The sequence below is a fragment of the Simochromis diagramma genome, unplaced genomic scaffold (genome assembly GCF_900408965.1).
Source record: "Simochromis diagramma unplaced genomic scaffold, fSimDia1.1 OVJJ01000123.1, whole genome shotgun sequence".
Classification (NCBI taxonomy): domain Eukaryota; kingdom Metazoa; phylum Chordata; class Actinopteri; order Cichliformes; family Cichlidae; genus Simochromis; species Simochromis diagramma.
Genome location: NW_024386778.1, coordinates 4,060,618 through 4,081,314, shown reverse-complemented (window position 1 = coordinate 4,081,314; position 20,697 = coordinate 4,060,618). Strand labels below are relative to the sequence as shown.

The window sequence follows — 20,697 nt, the reverse complement described above, 5'->3', positions numbered from 1 at the left end:
TTATCACACTCACAAACTTGGGTGTCCATGTTGACTGCCAACCCACCCACCTGGCAGGGTGATGACAGCCCCTCAGATATATATAAAAGTCATTTTTTAGAAGTAATTCTTGTAATTGCTTTTCGAAGCAAGTAAGGCCACAACATGCACTGAATTCTGTCAGACGCCAAATGAGGATGTCGCTGGCATGAATCATTATGGCTCGACGGGTCAGTGGCCTGATGATGCTGTTAAGAAAATGAATTGTGAGTGAATGAGTGAGTTAGGACAGGTTGCGTAATTGAACAAGACACTTACAGATCTTATAGACTGCTGTTAAATGATAAATATCCAGTTTGGAACAAGAAACTGAACAGTGAATTAATCAGAATGTAGAAAAGGAGTACAAAAGATTTCGACTGCCTCTGTCAGTAAATGTTTAGATTTTATATATGTCTTATAAGATGCACAAGTCTCATAGGATGTTTTTGCTTCTTTTGAAGGTATTTGTATTGTGGGTGAGAAAGAGGGCTAACATGTTTTACAAACATGACCACTCGTCTCCTTGATTATCTTCTTCCTTCATTCCACTTTTCTCTCTCATTCGTTTTTTATGAGGATATGAATGTAAAAAAAAAAACCCATCCCCCTTCTGTTTTTTTTCAGCAGGGTGGGGTGGAAGGAAGCTTCAAGTCTTAATCCCAGCACCAAATGGGAAATAAATTAGGTTCTTCACACTTAACTAGCTCTAATTTGCATTTACCGAGCACACAGGCTGCAGCTCGGGAGCTCTCCCCTGGCACTAATCCTCTGGCGAAAGCAGACAGAGGTGCTATGAACAACAAGCAGGGTTAGATGGTCAGATGAACCTACTCTATTCCACCATCACAGGATGTCTGTGGCGCTGAACAAAATATTCTCTATTCTAATATTTCTGTACTATTATGTATTATTCTTTCTGGTGATCACTCGGTATAAGCTGTGTATTTTTACACAGGTATCACTGTATCTGTAAGTTATTATTTAAAGCTAATGTTCAGCCAGGGATTCTCTTTATGTGCTTTATCATCTTTTATGACAGCATCTTTTTTCATGTTCACCCTTAATAATTCTCATAAACTTAAGGAAAAGTTACAAACAGATATGATTTTGAATAGTAGATTTAGAGGCTGGTTCACTACAAATAGCTACACATTTGTTTTACATCTATGAATGGTGCTGTACTGTAGTTCTCACAAAAGATCACCCATCCAAAATTCTATACAAGTCTGTTTAGAACATATCCTTGTAAAGAACATCAGTACATCTGCTGATGCATGGCTTGTGAGTTTGCCAAACTATCAGCCCACAACACAACAAGCCAGCTCCACACTAGTTCCACTTTATATGTTTTAGGCTAACACCTGGAGGCCAGATAGCAAGTGTGGCCTTAGTAGGTTGGAACTGATTGGGCTAACGGGTGAGTAGACAGGACCAAAGGCAGGTCATGATATCATTGAATATATGGTTTAGATTATATGTCATAGAATATGAAATGATTTGTAATTTAACAAAACATTTTATGTCATTTTCATTTAGTTAATTTCTGTGTTCTCACAAAAATCAAAACAAATTCAAAACCTCAGCTCCAGTTGAAAAGAACAGCCTAATGCATACTGAGAAAAGATAGCTAGATAAAAAACAAGGGCATAAATCCACTGTCAACAAAACCCCAAATGTTAAATGTTACTTTCATTTTTTTTTCTTTAACTCCAGAAGTTGTTTAAAATGACACTATGTATGAATCATGAGAGGCTGCTCTTAAATGTGTACTACAAATCATCTTAGAAATTCAACTATAAAACAGTAAAAGTTTCAGTTTAGGTAAAAATTCAAAATGATTATTTTTCAAATCTTTAACCTTCAATCCTTCTCATCAGATCCGGATTTATGCTTGTTGGCACATCCCCAGTTAAGTAAGAGCTCAGATAACACAGAAAACCTCCATAAGCCAAGCTGTGTGATCACATTAGACACAGGGGTTACCGTACAGAGGTTTGTACCATATGACAAGTCTTTAAGTTGGCGCTCTAACCTGTTGGCTCTCCTGGTACGATGGCGGAGGAGCGCTCTGGGTGGCCATCATTGTCACTGCAGATGCTGGGGACACATGTTGCATCATGGGATAGTTTCACATTGAGACTGGGAAAGAAACAGACAAGAAAGAAAAAAATCATAAATCCAGTGCAAGCAAGCAGTGATTGCAAATTCTATGACAGCAGCCACCACCAGGTGCTGCTATGATTAAATCATACGAGATGGGTTTCTCAAACACATCATCTCACACTTCTATCCCTTCTGCACTTACTAATTTATTTCTTTGCTATATTTCTCTTCAGTCTACTTCTGCATGTGTTGCATAGAGCTCACAGAACAGTCAGTATTAACACTGAGTGATCTAACAATGCTGACAAGTAAAAAGAAAACAGCCTGATTAAGTGTGTGCAGCCCTTTTAATGAAATACTTTACATAGCAGCAGGTTCATAAGGATACCACAAATAAAGCCCACTACTTGTTTACCATTTACAGAGAGCTATGCTTGTTTGCTAATTACAGATGGCTTTACATGCATTGTGGCGGAGTCACCTTGGTCGTCTCTATGTTTTGGCTGCTGATGTTGTTGCTGTGCTGTAACTAAGCCAATCAAGAGGGCTAATTAGGGCTCTTGTTGGTAGGCTAATTGCTATTGGCCAAGACCCCACAGGGCTGAGGGCCGTACCCTGTGGAACTCTGTTGTAACCATTGCCCCCACCCCCACTGAAGGAAGCTAATTGGTTTGCAGAGACACACATACACACACACAGCACAGCTGGATCTCTTTCCTTAAGTTACATTTAACCTATGTATATACTGCATGAAAACGCCTTGTTAATGTGAGCTGATGGCAGAAAATGTGTTTTAGATAAAGGTGTGGTTAAACTTTATTAAACCTTTTGTGAGATTTCAACTTTTAAAAAAAGGCAGGCTTTAAACTCTGATCTCACATATCATGTGAGATCAGACACATGTGGGGTTTCAATCTGTCACTTTAAACAATCCGTTTGCTCGGTACCCTGAGCTGGGAGAGTTATTGGAAAAATGCACTCTAATGCCACATAAAGCCTTGCGTGGTTGTGAAAGACAGGCAGCAGTTACAATGGACTGGTGCACTTGGACTGAATGGTATTGACCTGGAGGAAAAGCACTTGATTACCAGCTAGTGAAACGAAACTGGAACATCTGACCAAAATCTCTGTACCGCTTGCAACATCCGCTCAGGAGATACCGCCTCAGGAAAGTGGAGCAAATCAACCAGACTGTTAAAGCCAAGGATTTGCAGTATTTGGCAGTGAAGTTACAGACTATAATAATCATATAACACTGTTTACATGATAGTATAAACGAGGATCTTGGACAGACTACAAAAGAAAGACTGCAAAAATATGTAATGAATAAGTATATGAGACACAACAAGTTGGACTATTACAGAAACATTAATGAGATTATGTTTGAGTATTATGCGGCATTCCTCCTTCCAGCACTATAAAATCTCCTCCTATGGCCTCCTGTGTGTTGAGCTGAGTGAACAAAAAGGCTCCTTTTGGGTAGACTTCAGTATCTTCAGGAGAAAGACGGGAAGCAGCAAGAGCAACTTTTTTCTCCTCTCTACTCTGGGATATTACATGACAGACATTTCACTGCCAGTCAGCTCATCACCCACTGAGACTCAGACCCTGACAATGTCTCTGAATGGAAAAGTCAGAGAAAAGACAACCAGAGTAGATCTTTCTCTGTTTGAGTGGCACCCCTATCCACCACCGCTGCCAGCATTTTGATTTCAAATGGTGATTTGGTTTCTAATTTGGGGTTTCAGCTGTAAATCTGCATGTTTTATTGTGTCATTCTGTTTCAGTGTGTATGTATTCAGTGCACCCATATATAAGCAGGACTGTTTGCTCTGCGTGCGTTCACACTTGTTTGTGTGCCATGCGCATGTCTCAGTGAGTCGTGTTGTGTACCGATTGTGTCTTCTGGTTTCTGTTCTCATTCCAACTGGTATCAGCTGAAAGGCATCTTCTCTGTTATCAGTCCTCATTTTAATTGCAAATGAAGCAAGCGTGTTAGTGATTAAATGGAAAATTGCACATTAATTGATGAGACTGAAGATAAAGCAATTCCAATTACCACACAGTATTTTACGCAGCCTCTCAAGTTTTGCCATCCCTCAAAGGAACAAGCCACCAAATGGTAAATTTGAGCAGGCAATGGTGCATCCATAAATATACACACACTGAAACATAACTTGTGCACAAACACATGCTATACCAAGGCTGCTGAGGCGTGAATGTACATACAAGAGCAGACAAGAACACTGGGGAAAAAAACCCAGAAAAACACCAACAAGATATTTAATTTCAACCCAGCAAAAAAAATTCTCTCATGAATTTGAAAGTACAATTTTTGAAGACAATAAGCATCTGTCACCAACCCTTTCCAAAGTCACCAAAGGTGTGTGGTTACACAATAAGTTGTGAAATTAATTTCGGGGATAAATGACATGTTTGTTCCTCAACAAGGCCCTTTCAATTATTGCAAAGTTCGTAATGCATATCAATTGAAAAGTGCCTGTAGTCACAATCAAAATTCAAGAGCAAGCATAAAATAAAAAATGAGAAGTAGGCATAAAATTATTTCAACAAACATCAAAGGGTTTTGTGAATTTGGATTGGAGGCAGACGTTCTCTTTCATCGGATTGTGTGCAATAAGGAACATTTCTATTCAGCATTCAATTTTCCAACAATTCTCAGGCATAGAATGGGCCTGTGCTCTATTGATGCAAGGTTAGGCTGCAGTGTAGCTGCGGTTTCACCCCGTTTACCTCCGGCATTGAATAAATATTCATATCTAGTCACACATGATGTGATCACTGCCTGTGGACTTCACAGTTCAGCTATGTCTGAGGTGTTTTTTCTCTGCTTTGGTTTAAAGGTGAATTTCTTACAAAGTGTCCAGCTTCTATTATACATGGGACGAGAGTGTTTCGTGCCACTGACTACGGTGATAAAAAGAAACTTTGCGATTTAAACACACAAAGCAGCACCCTGGAGAACACTTCTTGCATGCCAAACTGTGACCTGGTAGGGGGCTTACACTGGTTCATTAATAAAAACAAGCCTGTTGTAGACAGAGATGCGGTATTCTCTCAGGTTGACTTATCAACACTTCACAGCAAAGAAGTGAACAGAGGTGATGGTGTTGACAGTCGCACAAACTGTGGAGTACAGGTAATGTGAGTCCTCACATGTAAAACTGAAAATAACCATGTTGCTGAATTGGTGGTTTGATGTGAGGCTGTGATGTTCAGATTTTTATAGCACTCTTGAATTCAGTCTCCAACCAGATTAAAGCTGAATGTTAACATTAGCATGCATTAGTGTGCTGTATATGCATACCTATATATATATAATGTAAAAAAGTGACCAAGTTAAATATGTTTTGTTAGCATGTTTGCTCCATAATATTATCCATTATCATCTTATTTATTTTACTTTAGCATGTTAGCCCCACAAGCCAACAACACGGCATAATCTTACATTACCAAGTTAACCGTGACACTTTCTATCACTTGACGCTGTACACATGTAGACTCCACAGTATCAACCATTACCATCCATCAATCCACTTTCTTCCACTTATTTGAAGCCACTTTCTCTAGCTTATCCGGGGGAACACTGAGGTATTCCCAGACCAGCCAAGAGACATAATCCATCCATCTTCTTCCGCTTTATCCGGGACCGGGTCGCGGGGGCAGCAGCCTAAGCAGAGAAGCCCAGACCTCCCTCTCCCCAGCCACCTCCTCCAGCTTATCCGGGAGAACACCAAGGCGTTCCCAGGCCAGCCAAGAGATATAATTTCTCCAGCGTGTCCTGGGTCTGCCCCGGGCCCTCCTCCCGGTGGGACATGCCCGAAACACCAACCCCAGGAGGCATCCTTGTCAGATGCCCGAACCACCTCAGCTGGCTCCTTTCAATGTGGAGGAGCAGCGGCTCTACTCTGAGCCCCTCCCGGATGGCCGAACTTCTCACCCTATCTCTAAGGGAGAGGCCAGCCACCCTTCGGAGGAAGCTCATTTCCGCCGCTTGTATCCACGATCTCGTTCTTTCGGTCACTACCCACAGCTCGTGGCCATAGGTGAGGGTAGGGATGTAGATCGACCGGTAAATTGAGAGCTTCGCTTTTACACTCAGCTCCCTCTTCACCACGACAGGCCGGTGCAGCGTCCGCATCACTGCAGCCACCGCACCAATCCGTCTGTCGATCTCCGGCTCCCTTCTCCCATCACTTGCGAACAAGACCCTGAGGTACTTGAACTCCTCCAGATATAATCTCTCCAGCATATCCTGGGTCAGCCGCAGGAGCTTCTCCCGGTGGGACATGCCTGGAATACCCCAGCCAGGAGAAAGCATCCATGTCATGGCCGGACCACCTCAACTGGCTCCTTTCGATGTGGAGGAGTAGCGGCTCTACTCTGAGCCCCTCCCAGATGGCCAAACTCCTCACCCCATGTGTAAGGGAGAGGCCAGTCACCTAAAAGGTGAGGGCTGGAACAAACATTGACCGGTAAATCAAGAGCTTTAGTTTTACGCTCAGCTCTCTTTTCACCATGACAGACCAGTAGTGCATCCGCATCAGTACAGCCACAGCATCAATCCATCTGTTGATCTTCCGCTCTCTTCTCTCATAAACAAGAGTGAACAGCCAGTACCCATTTAATTATATTACTTTAGCATATCAGCTCTATAATTTAGCTTATTAGCTTCTTATACTAGATATACATGGCACATGTAGTGGCATTTACATAACCTTCAGATCAGAAAATAAATGTAATAATCTGCAATCTTTGTAATACCCATTAGGAGTTTACTTCACTGGTTCCACCTTATACTACCTCAGTAAACAAATGTACAAAAAATGTATGGTCTTAATAAAATGAAGACCTTTAATTTTATTGAATTCATATCTTCTTCACTACAGCATGATTCCAATAGAAGTCAATGTGTTTAGTGTTCCCTTCAAAAGCTAAGACTGTTGCGACCAATTACCAAACTAAGGAAAGATGAGTTAAGTGGCCAACTCACCTGTAAAAGTCATTACAATTAATCTTGAGGATGTGAATGTTTGTTTGAAATGCCATGAACTTCCTCTATCAAAATCTATATGGCCCTGTGTGAAAAAGTGTCTCATGTCAGTCTGGAAAGGCCATCTCTAAAGCTGTGGGACAATAACATGGAAGAGTGCAGTAACAACTTGTCCAAGAGGTCACACAAAACCCCAGAACAACATCCAAAGAACTGCATGCCTCACTTGCCTCAGCTAAGTTCAGTGTTCATGACTCGACCATAGGGAAGAGACTGAGCAAAAAAGGCCTGCATAGCAGAGTTCAAAGACGCAAGCCAATGCATCTCGAAGGCTTGTCTCAGTTTTGACAGAAAACATCTTGATGATCCCCAAGACTTTTGGGAAAATACTCTGTGGACTGACAAGACAAAGGTTGAACTTTTTGGAAGGTGTGTGCCCATTTACGTCTGGCTAACATAGCATTTCAGAGAAAGGACCATTATACAAATAGTAAAATACAGTGGTGTTAATCTGATGTTAATCTGGGGCTATTTTGTTGCCTCAGGACCTTGAAGACTTGCTGTGGTAAATGGAACCATGAATTCTGCCCTCTACTAAAACCTCCTGAAGGAGAATCACCTCAAGCTGAAGCACACTTGGGTTCTGCAGCAGGACAATGATCCAAAACACACCAGCCACTCCACCACTGAATAGCTTAAGAAAAATAAAATGAAAACTGTTAAGTGGTCTAGTCCAAGTCCTGACCTGGATCTGATTGAGATGCTGTGGCATGACCTTAAAAAGGTGGTTTGTGCTCAAAAACCCTCCAATGTGGCTAAATTACAAAATTCTGCAAAGATCAGTGGGTCAAAATTCCTCCACAGCCCTGTGAAAGCCTCATTGCCAGTTATCACAAACGCTTGATTGCAGGCATTCACTTTTTCACACAGGGCCAGTAGGCTTGGATTGTTTTCCCCTTATTCATAAACACCTTCTTTCAGAAACTACATTTTGTGTTTACTTGTCTTATCTTTGTCTAATATTTAAATTTGTTTGATGATCTGAAACATTTAAGTGTATCCAAAAAATAGGAAATCAGGAAGCGGGCAAGCACTTTTTCACATACATTTGTTCACTTATATGATCAGCACTGATTAACCAATGAACCAAACAAAAATCCTTATGTTGTTTTCAACAGACTTGTAGAGGCCTATCAAATACACATACGACAGTCTTTTTTGCTTTCATTATCAACAGAAATAATGAAATAATCTCACAAGGGCAGGATGCAATTGGAAGAGAAATTAGCCCAGTCCCCATGATGCCATTTTCTTAAAAACCCAAAATAACAACATCACTAAAGTTTGACTGACTTAAATAGTCCAGTACAATTGGACCTGCTTTTAGTATCCAGCAACTTTTCAGACATAATATCTTGTGCATATTGATGAAAATAGGGACAGTGTGCCACAGTTTTACACCAGAGGATAGCTTCTAAGCCACTTACCCATAGATTGCAACACTTTAACATAGTCTGATATCTGAACTGGTACTGTATGTACATGCATCAAAGAGGCAATCCTTCCATGCATATCCTGTCATAAAAATCTCATTTAATCTGTCTTGGGTTTGTTGGTGAAAAGGTTGACCTGCAAAAGCAATGAATAACATTTGGAAGTGGGTATGTCACCTTGGTCAGATATTATGCATCTTGATGCCCTGCAAGGGGGGGAGATGAATAAATAAATAAGATGTTTTTGAATACGAGTAGGATCTAATCATTGCCTTATTGTCAGGCCTGATTTACAATGCAAACACCAGGAGGTAAGGCCTTGATGGCGTTGAGTAAAACGATGGCGGGAAGGGTGGAATGGTAATGAGATTTGGGGCCAGGGATGGGGGATGCTATGTACACATTTGTAGTTGGACTCGATGCACAAAATCACAAAACACACAGATCCAAGTGCAAATACACCGCATGCAAGCAGGAATGGGTACGCATGCAAACACAGGCATGTATATTAATGCACAAATTCCAACACTAAACACAGAGATCTCAAAGCTTCAACCAGAGTCATCCTGAGGGCAATATTACAATCACTGTCTCCTGGCATACCACCATACAAGCACGCATACATCTGTATACACACACACACACACACACACACACACACACACACACTCACACTCAAAGGCTTGAGTGGATACACGGCCTGAGGCAAAAAGAGTCTAACCAGTGGTCTTAGGGCTACAAATCCCCCCCAGGCTAAAGTGAACTCCATGCATACTGCAGTCAGGACCCGGTCCATGCTCCCAGACCACCTCATTAACCCGATCCAGCAGCAGCTCCCTCCACCCAGCCAACCTCACAACTTTGCTCTTCAACAGTCCATACTTACCATTCATACTAGTATCATTTATTCATCTGCTCTTGTTGATTGGACTCATCCTCGCCTGCATGATAAATAAGGCATGGATTTGTAGTTTACTGAAGGATGTTACAGCAGTGTTGTGGTCAGTGGAAGGATTTAGCTAAGATCAAAATGTCAAAATGACAAGGCGTAGAGGGCCTCACGATGTGGGACTCTTGGGTCAACAGGGAAGTATTGGTATGTAATTCTGCATTTCTGCAGTGTCGGGGAAGTTGCTCAGTCTTGCCTCACCGCAGACAGCGTGGAGAGGGACAGAGAAGGATGTTCTGTTGCTGAAATAAAACATGCAAAAGAAGGAGAACATGGTCCAGTGGACACTGACTGAAGATGTTTGCAATAAAAATAGGTTATATAGGTATTGGCTACGATATGTAGTCATTTCATTTTAACTAAATCACTAAGCTGCATCATAATTATCAACAAGATGCTTCTTACCATTAAGTCTTCTCCCTCTCTTTACTCACTTCACTCCAAAGGTTCCTCCGACTTTCAATTTCCAATGACATTTTGTGCTTGAATTTAAATGTCTAACCTTTCTAGTTTATTCTTTCATGCTGAACTTGATGAATCTCCTTCACAAATTCAAATATACCCCACAGTCTTAATGAAGACTTGGGATTTCCTGTGGGTGTGACAGTTTGCATGATTCGCCACTTTCTTTGAATGTGGTGAACAATGGCGCCAGCACTCCACACTGACTGCAATTCTTTTCTTTGAATTTATGCAAATGTTTGTTTGGATATTACAGATTCCAGTTTGATTCCATTGCTTCCTGCTTTTAAAATTAGATTAAAAAACACAGACTAAAATGGATGGTGGTGAAACTACAGTGCAGTGGAAACATTTTTGGAATCCCCCGTAGGCAGGTGGTTTGCATGCAAATAGCCTTATTAACATAGCTAAAAACCCTTCTTGTAATGAGGTGAATTTTTAATCTAAAGAGACTGAACACATAAGACAAAGAATATTCTTGCAGCAGGTAAGTCATTCTACCATCGTAAATTCAATTCAATTTTATTCATATAGTGCCATTTCACAGGTACAGTCACCTGTACATTGCAAAATAAAGACCCTGCAATATTAGAAAGAAATCCCAACAATCCCACAACCCACTCCAGGAAGGTCAGCCATCCAGCACAGTGAGTTTAAGGTGAGGGGAGAATCTGAAAACTAGTCTAGAAGAGTATTTATTATAAGTTTCAACATTTGCTGTGGTTCGGATAATGGAAGGTGGATAAATGAAAGTTTTGTGATAGACAAAATTAAGTATTTTTTTCTGATTAAGTGTTAGAAAATGTTAATTAATTATTTCCATGATGCTTTAAAATGTCATAGTAACATATTTGGCTATAACTCAAATGTGTTACTGTAAAGGTTTGTTTCGACGCAGTAGGCTCCAGTGCACACCTCAATCTTCCATCAAAATAATTATAAAACGAACATGGATATTCTCTACTACATATACAACACACACGGCAAACATGGCATGAGGCCACCAAATGGTTGGCGGGCCGACTTCAGTAAACTTATTTTTGTTTCAGCTGTGTCGTGGATAAATTTACACAAACTGGCTCTGCATCATTTCCTAAAACAAACATATACACAGGCACACACACTCCTGGGAAGAGTGGGTGGGTTGGGTGGAGAGTGCCAACAATGTGCTCCCCTCCATCAACAGAAATAGCAGTGTAACAGCGTCTTTCTAGTGGAAAAAACTCAGAGAACCAGAGATAAAATGATGGTTGGTGGATTTCAAAGCAAATTCAGCTGTGATATTCTGTACCTTCTTGTTTGTATATAGGACCAAAGCCAAGTGCACTTCCGCCAAGTGGGATCGATATCACATGTTTCTGTGGCATAGAGCTCAATGAAACAATAGCTTTGCACCATGGTATTCAAGAAAATACTAAAAATCACTCAAATATATGAATGAATACCCTCATCATTCATTATTGTCTGCAAATTTAAATGAAACTAGTTTGATGAAGTGAAACTTTTTAACTTCACATAAACAGTGTAGGGGAGTAACGGAATACATGTACCGCTGTTATGTATTTAAAATACAAAATATGAGTAACTGTATTCCATTACAGTTACCATTTAAAAAGGTGGTATTTAGAATACAGTTACTTTGTTGAAATAAAGGGATTACACGGCGGTCTTTTCCTGTTTCATATGTTAGGTTATGCCCTCTCTATTTTTGGTAATTCCACACCGGTGGAAACCCAAACAAAACACGCATTAAGAGGCTCAAATGCCTGTGTCTCAATGTCACGTCTCATAATGACGTGAAGAAACATTTTTTAAAATGATTTAATATGAAGGCAATCCGGTTGTTCAGTCTGACGTCACTGGCCGTGTCTGGACCTAAACGCCGCTGCAGGTCCATATATCAAACGATCACTATGGCATTACTGAGAGTTGAAAAACTGTCTAAAGTCTTTCATCTTTAATAAAATGATCAGCGTTCTGCTCTACCAGGTGTAACAATTGAGTTTAACATCCAGGCATCCATGAAAACGGAATTTATGACATTTAACGGAGTTAGAAGTTAGCAGGGAGTTAGCTCGCTAGCTTCTATCTAAATACAATATAGCATGTCCTGACTGCGGGGTTTTGGAAACAAATTAAAACGTACAGCTCTGCTATCACTTCCAGCATAAATGAAGACAGAAAACTAAACAGCAGTGATGTTTGTAGGGTTACTGAAGTTGGGCTAGCTGGTATATAATGATGTGCTACGTGACCGCTAGCGACACAGCTATGTTAGCATAATATAAACAAGCTAACTTTTTTTCCACTCGATAAAAGTTAATGTGAGTGTTCTCGGTGGTCAGGAACAAATGTAATCGCATGGCAGGATGCTGTAAAAGGACCAAACTTCAGCCAGGAGAACAACTGAGATAATCCATCCACAATACGAGGTTAGTCATTCATATACTGCTGCATGGGCTGGGCTGTAGTTACATCGTAAGGTTTTAAAAACTGAGCTTAAATAAATGATTAGCGGTAATAAAAGCCGAGGGAGGTCAACAGTGATCACTGACTGTTTTAGGAGCTTTTTGAGATCAAATAGAAGAAAATACATAACATTAAACATGTTAACAACACAAAAGGCATATTAAACGCAGACTACTTTAGGCCCGGAAGTAGGATTCATCACGTCATCACTTAACAATCGGATAGCATGTTCTGACAGAGATTTCTGAAAAAATTCAAATGTACAGCTCTGCTATCACTTCCAACATAAATGAAGACAGGAAACTGAACAGCAGTGACCTTTGTAAGGTTACTGAAGTTGGGCTAGGTGGTATATAATGATGTGCTACATCATCGCTAGCGACACAGCTATGTTAGCATAACATAAACAGTGAAGCTGGAGGATGAATGCTAACACTTTTCCACTCGATAAAAGTCAACATGAGGGTTCCTGATGGTTAGAGACAAATGTAATCGCATGGCAGGATGCTGTAAAAGGACCAAACTTCAGCCAGGAGAACAACTGAGATAATCCATCCACAATACGAGGTTAGTCATTCATATACTGCTGCATGGGCTGGGCTGTAGTTACATCCTAAGGTTTTAAAAACTGAGCTTAAATAAATGATTAGCGGTAATAAAAGCCGAGGGAGGTCAACAGTGATCACTGACTGTTTTAGGAGCTTTTTGAGATCAAATAGAAGAAAATACATAACATTAAACATGTTAACAACACAAAAGCCATATTAAACGCAGACTACTTTAGGCCCGGAAGTAGGATTCGTCGTGTCATCACTGAACAACCGGATAGGCAGAGTGTTACAGGCATCGCACTAAAGAATGTAGCCTCATGGGCAGTGTAGTCCGTGCTGCAGGGAGAATGGACTGCCATACCCGTTATGTGTCTGTGAGCGTGAGGAGGGAGAAAAAGGAGAGTGGAAAAGTACAAGCTGTCACCGAGCAGAAACGGGAGCTGGAAGCATGTAAATATAATAATAACCACTGCAGCCAAAAAGAGTGCCTGACGAGCCCAGTTGTAAGTAAGCTATTAAGATTTGACTGTCCACTGTGTTCGTGTTTTCCTGCGAAACAATAAGTTCCAGTGGAGCAGCCTTTCAACGCCTCTCTCTGTCCCTGCATGGAAAGTTGACCCAGACAACAAAGTAAAGCAAGTTTTCGGCTACGAGCCCGACACGAACCCGACGTATTAGCCAGAGGTCCCTTTACTACGGTTCCTAGTCGCAGACCTGTTTTATATACGCGCGGAATAGTTTTCTATACGAGATCGCTGCAAAAAGTGCAGCCTTACCTAATGTCCACCTACTGTTACTCATTTTATATTAAGATTTAAAAATGTAGCTGGTATTGGTATGGCAAGTAACCCTCAGTAATAGTAATAAATCACACAGCAATAGGACATTCATGTAGTTTTAAAAAAAGCATGATAATATATTAAGTAATCCAAAGTATTCAGAATACGTTACTCTCATTGAGTAACGTAATGGAATACGTTACAAAATACATTTTGGGGCATGTATTCTGTAATCTGTAGTGGAATACATTTTAAAAGTAACCTACCCAACACTGCACATAAAGAAGAAGCACAGAACTCCACCTAAATGTACAGATCTTAGTAGCTGTCATTTCATTTGATGACTCTAGTGAATTCCATAAGTGGATGAGTGATAAAAAAAAAAAGAACATTGTGTTTTACTTTATATAGTGTATGTCACTGCAAAATGAAAATTGCTTGATTGCGTACCCAGTTTCTCAGTAGCTACTGATAGCGTCCCATTAGGTCAAACAGCTGTCAAGCAGTTATTCTTTAAACCAACTCACTTTAAATATAAATCAAACAATTTCATTTCTTGCTTAAATGTATGAAATTTGGGTCAGCTATGTGGTAGATTGAACTCAGAACTAAAGAGGTAGTTCATAGAATGAAAATATATGAAACAAAAATATATATATATATTTATGTATGTGTAGTACATATAAGGCAAATGGGTATTAAAAATACTCAAAAACTGCTCAATTAATGTCTCTACTCTTTTTGGTCTTAAGATAAAAGTGATGGAATGAAAACTAAATGTATACAACATTGATTAATGTGTTGGTCTTTACGTCTCAAGTTTTTCTTCTTTAGCTACTGTTCTGGGCCTGTGTAGGGCAGAATTCATGAGACATTCAACTCAGGATCACATTTTTGAGGAATGCAGAACATGTTATGTCACACTCTCCAAGGGTTTCAGCTTGGACCATGGTGGTAAACCAAAAACATCGTCTCACTTCCTTTTAACATACCAAAAGAAACATTGTATTTACGATTTATGCATGAGCGACATTCATTTGTTTAAACTGAAACGCGCTGGGCATGCAAATCACGTCTGTGAAACAGTTCCAAAATAATCAAAAAAGGAAATTCAGAAACCCTTAAGATGGAATGACTAGAAAGTATAAAACCCTGATGGCAATATCCTAAATTTAGAGGGAATGATGAAGGCAATATGAGGCCATCTAACAGAGTTCCTTTACCTTCTTATTGATACATTTGGGTTACTTAAATAATCATCCAATAGTAATTATGTTAACAACTCCCCTCAAGTCCTGACTTTGAGCTTAACAAAGTTATTCATAGAGGTTTTAGTATGAAACATACATATACAAATGCATTTGTGCCATTGAGCTGTTTTCCAAGAAGAGCATCTGAGACATTCTGATGTTGAAAGGTGTTGCGTGGCCGAGTGTCTGCACTTGACACGCAGATGCACATATGGGAGCAACATTTCCTCTGCTAGCTGATAACCATCAGAACACTGAAGGTAGAAAATTCAAGCTGAAATTGGAATGCCCAAGCTTGTGTAAATGTAATCTACAAGACTTTCCCCACTGAATCCTTCCCCAACACTATGCTTGTCTTCTCTCCTCCTCCACCACCACCACCATCTTTTCACTCACTCCTCCTCATCCTCCACTGTCATGTTTTCTGGCACATACATTGTGTAGATTATCTGCCATTGCGTCTGTCAAGTTCTTTTTTTTTATGGATACCTCCCTATCACAGTGAGGGGGGCCATCTGTGTAATCCTAGAACAAGTTTAGGTACTGGCAGTGTAACGCGGCTGATTAATAAATTGTACAAGATGCATGGCCACTTATTTGTTTGAAAACTTAATTGGCTACAGAAAAAACTATGTATATGTGTAATGCAATGTAATGTAAGTTGACCACTAAAAACAAGAATGGGTGGAATAAAAGTTCTATTACAATGACTATTTTTTCTGGTATTAATCATAAGTAGAGCTTGCTAAACTGAACAGATAGAGCGGTTGGTTATTTGACAATATTGATTATTACTAACAGCAGGCACTAGAAAATATTTTGCCAATTTTCTCTAAATTTCTCCTAAAGATCCATTGCTAAAGATCCATTGAGACTAAGTAGCAAGCTAATTTTGGGTCTGAATAATAAAGTCAGTCCAGAAGTGCTGGAAAAAATTCAGTTCTTAGTTATGTTTATATCTTTACCCACCATTTTAGCAAAGGATCGAAAAGGAGCTTTTTGCCGTCGATACATGGTTGCAATACCCTCAGCATAGTGCGTGCATTCTCTGGATTAAGTAGCTTAGACCATTACTTTTTACAAGCTGAAGGAATGCTACAGACATGGTCACATGTTTGCCAACTCTCATCTCAAGATGAGGCCTGTGACATGAGAAAGATGGCTTTGGTTTTCCAGCCTCTGGCAGAATTGGTAGAACAGACTGACATTGAACATCATATTCCAAAGGCCCATCTTGAAAATCATGGACAAGTACAAAGTCAGCCTGGATACCTCTAAAAAGGGCCACGATGGAATATGTTATCAAAATGAGAGATTTAGTTCATCAGTAATTTATATATGTCATTATTTATTGATCAGGCATGGTCTGATGACCTGACTGTCTTCTTTGAAAACACTTTGTAAACAGGGTGTCTTTGGTTCATGAGGTAGAGCAGGTCATCTATTAATTGGAAGCCAGCGAAAAAGAAGTTGGCTTTGGCAGTCTACATGCCAAAGCCAAAGTATCCCTGGACAAGATGCTTTAATTGCATGTTAGACAGAAAGCACTAAGACGTTTATGAATGTATGTGTTAATGTTTTATAAAGCACATTGAGTGTGTACAGAAGAAACACGCTATATAAAAACTAGCGCTGTCAGCATTAATCTCGTTAAAATGAAGTTAACGCCATAACCACATTAACGCGGTAAATCTCCGTTAGCGAGTTATCGCGGATCACCATGTGCATGGGGCTGCACGGCATCAACGCGTTAGCGCAGTTAGCTCGTTAACGTGTTAGTGCCATTCAGCCCCACGGACGGGGCAATCCACTATTACTCGCTAACGGAGATTTGCCGCGTTAATACAGTTATGCCGTTAACGTAATTTTAACGAGATTAACGCTGACAGCACTAATAAAAATTAGTCAGCTACTAGATTACCAGCTCTCTGTTTTTGTCATTGAGCATGTTTAGGTCAGCTAGTGTGATGACAGAGAAGATGGCCTTGTGCAAGTATTTGCATATTTATTCTGTGTCTACAGGTGATAATGAAGTGTATGTCAGCAAGACTTTAAATTCAAACTGATAGTAAACATGGTTTCTTTTAGCCATGGTCATTAACAACTCCAATCACATGTATAACTAAGCTCCTAAAGGTCATGTCGGAATGTAGAGGCAACCTTTATCATTTTTAAAGTCAAGGACTTGCTGTCCTATTATTTACTAATTACTAATATATGTTCTATCAGTATAAAAGTTTCTCCTGTGAAAACACATGGATATGTATGTTTAAATGTGACTTGTGGCATTTCTCAATATTTTTCCAAGCAGCCAGACCTTCTTTTAATTTTTATACTGGCTTCATTGGGTGAAGGCCTCCAGCTCGCACTGGAACGGTTCGCAGCCGAGTGTGAAGCAGCGAGAATGAGGATCAGCACCTCCAAATCTGAGGCCATGGTTCTCAGCCGGAAAAGGGTGGAGCGCCCACTCCGGGTCGGGGATGAGTTCCTGCCCCAAGTGGAGAAGTTCAAGTATCTCGGGGTCTTGTTCACGAGTGATGGGAGAAGGGAGCCGGAGATCGACAGACGGATTGGTGCTGCGGCTGCAGTGATGCAGACGCTGCACCGGTCCGTTGTGGTGAAGAGGGAGCTGAGTGTTAAAGTGAAGCTCTCAATTTACCGGTCGATCTACATCCCTACCCTCACCTATGGCCACGAGCTGTGGGTAGTGACCGAAAGAACGAGATCGCGGATACAAGCGGCAGAAATGAGCTTCCTCCGAAGGGTGGCTGGCCTCTCCATTAGAGATAGGGTGAGAAGTTCAGCCATCCGGGAGGGGCTCAGAGTAGAGCCGCTGCTGCTCCACATCGAAAGGAGCCAGCTGAGGTGGTTCGGGCATCTGACAAGGATGCCTCCTGGGGTTGGTGTTTCGGGCATGTCCCACCAGGAGGAGGCCCCGGGGCAGACCCAGGACACACTGGAGAGATTATATCTCTTGGCTGGCCTGGGAACGCCTTTGTGTTCCCCCGGATAAGCTGGAGGAGGTGGCTGGGGAGAGGGAGGTCTGGGCTTCTCTGCTTAGGCTGCTGCCCCTGCGACCCGGTCCCGGATAAAGCGGAAGAAGATGGATGGATGGCACTACACAAATGTAAATTTTTATTATTAGTACAGTCTTCGAGGCTTAATGAAGGCCATTCAAAGTTGTCTTTGGGACACAGGCTGCTTCTTCACTCATTTTCAGTCCCTGTACTTTTTTTTTAACATTTTCAGGAGACAGTTTTTTTCTTTGTTATGCACCCTAACACCGAACTATTAATCGACGGATGAGCTACGGTTGTGCCCACAAATAATAACAACTTACCAAAGATTTTTAGCACTTTGTTTCTAACAACTGGTCACAAAAACACTAATGATTTGTTCTTATTTCTGTAGTTAGGTATAAAGTAGCATTTTTGCACCAATAAGGTGATTCCTAAAGTGCTATAAGCTCAAAACCTGTCAGAATGGTGTGCCGTGTGTGGACAACTAGAGGACCAAAGAGGAAGTGACATCTCAGATAAACTGTATCTGACCTAAGAAATCATAAAAAACAAAATGAACAAAGATTTGACACGGGACCTGGGAGATGGATCTGGCTCTTCATTTGAGTGTTTACCGAAGCCTCATTAGAAACAAAAGCACTCAGAGAGTGCAACTCGCTGTCAAAAGGGCAAGGGCTGTACTAAAACTATGATATTTGATTCTGTATTCGGGTTTTTTTTTTTCTTTATTTTATCAGCATTGGTAATATGGAAACCTCAATAATGATATCAGCATTGTTTTTGTAGATCACTTGTGTGGATGTCAGCATTTTTAATATGAAAAGGTAGTGTAGTATATTAATGTTTTTGTTTCATTGTGAGGTCAATTATTTCTTGTATTGAAAAAATAATATTTTAAAAGGGATATATTGGTTTAAAGTACGATTCAATGGAAACTAAATTGTTTCCTAATTCATGTGAGCCTGACCTTTGACGTATGACCTTGAAGCACTACATACTAAGATGGTGAATTTTATCATCCATATCCATATGATTGGAGCAGCACTGGATGAAAGCTTTGGCGTCTATAAACTGTAAATGATATATTCATGCAGTGTATACTTGGTGGCCTCATTGTGATGTCATTGTGATGTCAAGTACAGCTCTCTCATTCCCCTTATGATACATTACTTTATTATTATTATTTTTTTCAAAGTTAATTTTGAACTTGGGATCTAACAGTGAAGGTCAACATCAAATACTCATGTTCCCCAAGGCCTAGTATATTGTTGTGAAGTTTGAAGACAAGCCATACAAAACTGTGCGGAGTAGGATCATTTTAACAGACACCAAAATAAAAGGCAGTCAACACTGTAAAAAGAATGTTTTGCTTCTAGAAACCTGGACTACTCAAAGAAATTACAAGAACGGTTGCCTAAATTTGCGTACACACTGTGCATGATTCGCTTGTCACACATTGCTATGAAGCTGCCAGCTGGTTGCTTGTAGACATTCCAGGCTCCGGTTGCTTGGTGGTCACTACATTGCTGCAAACTGTTTGCAGTGTGTACAGAGCTTACGACAGTTCAGGCGGTGTTGAAGAATAATGGTTTATGACAAAAGCAGTATTTAAAATCATGTATATTTACACGTTTTAATAAATTATTCCACTGTTCCTAGTAAAATATAAGGAAATGAGGGATATCTCACAGCTTTTGCACAATGCTCTTTTTGTGCAATAGTGCAAAGATTATTTAGTTATTTTCTCCCACATGTCATCATTTAATTTTAAGTACTGCAATCTAATACTTGTGATACCAGCTGTGGGCAAATGAGCAATGAGCACGTTTGACTAATTATAATGTAATGTGTTTGTAATCTACAAAAACTGACTTTACTATGAAAACTGTGAAGTCAATTTTACTTGAAGATTTAAAAAATTTAGTTGAGGTTAATCATTTTTTTTCTAGCTTCCACCTCCATAGATGCTGTAAAACCTTCAAAAAAAAGTTCAAGTTTCCATGAACTAGCACTGATATCTTTATTTTGTTAAGGAAATGTGTGGACTCAACCATACAGAAAACAATGGAAAATAAAATAGGTAGCTGACTATTACTGGTCAGAGTCTTCTGAGAGGCTAGCTAATGTTTGAAAGTGAAATTTAATGAATGGAGCCACCTGCAGAAGGCCCTGTTGCACAACCACCCCCACAATATACACACACAAACGCCCTAACAATGAGATCAACAGAAGGGAATATTTGAGGAGACTAGTGGGGGATTAATGAGAAGGGGATTAGAAGGTGGGTGGCTCTCTCTCTATGTATTTGTGTGTGTGTGTGTGTCTGTAGTGTTAGCCACTTGAGTGTCAGCATAGCTCTGGTTAGGGACAGGATTGTTTTGAGTTTGTCTTAGCGGGACAAGGCTAGCAAGCAGTCAGAGACAGGAGTAGGTTTAAAGAGAGCTGTTGGTGGCCAGACTGAACTAGAGACTAAGATGAGTGAGCAGACTGGTATGTATGACAGCTCTGCACTGAGAAGCCCGGCCAGAGTAATGACAGGTCATACTCTCTGAGCATGCAAAGCAGAGAGTGGAGCGAAGGCAACTG

At 40.4% G+C, this 20,697-nt stretch overlaps 1 protein-coding gene across 3 annotated transcripts in view; it reads right to left on the bottom strand.

Moving 5' to 3' along the window:
* Positions 1-20,697, bottom strand: part of pknox2 (pbx/knotted 1 homeobox 2) — a 103,623-nt gene that overhangs the window by 37,093 nt on the left and 45,833 nt on the right. For all 3 annotated transcript variants that reach the window (XM_040012400.1, XM_040012389.1, XM_040012410.1), the window contains exon 2: positions 2,054-2,160. In XM_040012400.1, coding sequence (XP_039868334.1) covers positions 2,054-2,140 — 87 coding nt within the window. In that variant the 5' untranslated portion in view covers positions 2,141-2,160. The remainder of the gene's footprint in view (positions 1-2,053; positions 2,161-20,697) is intronic.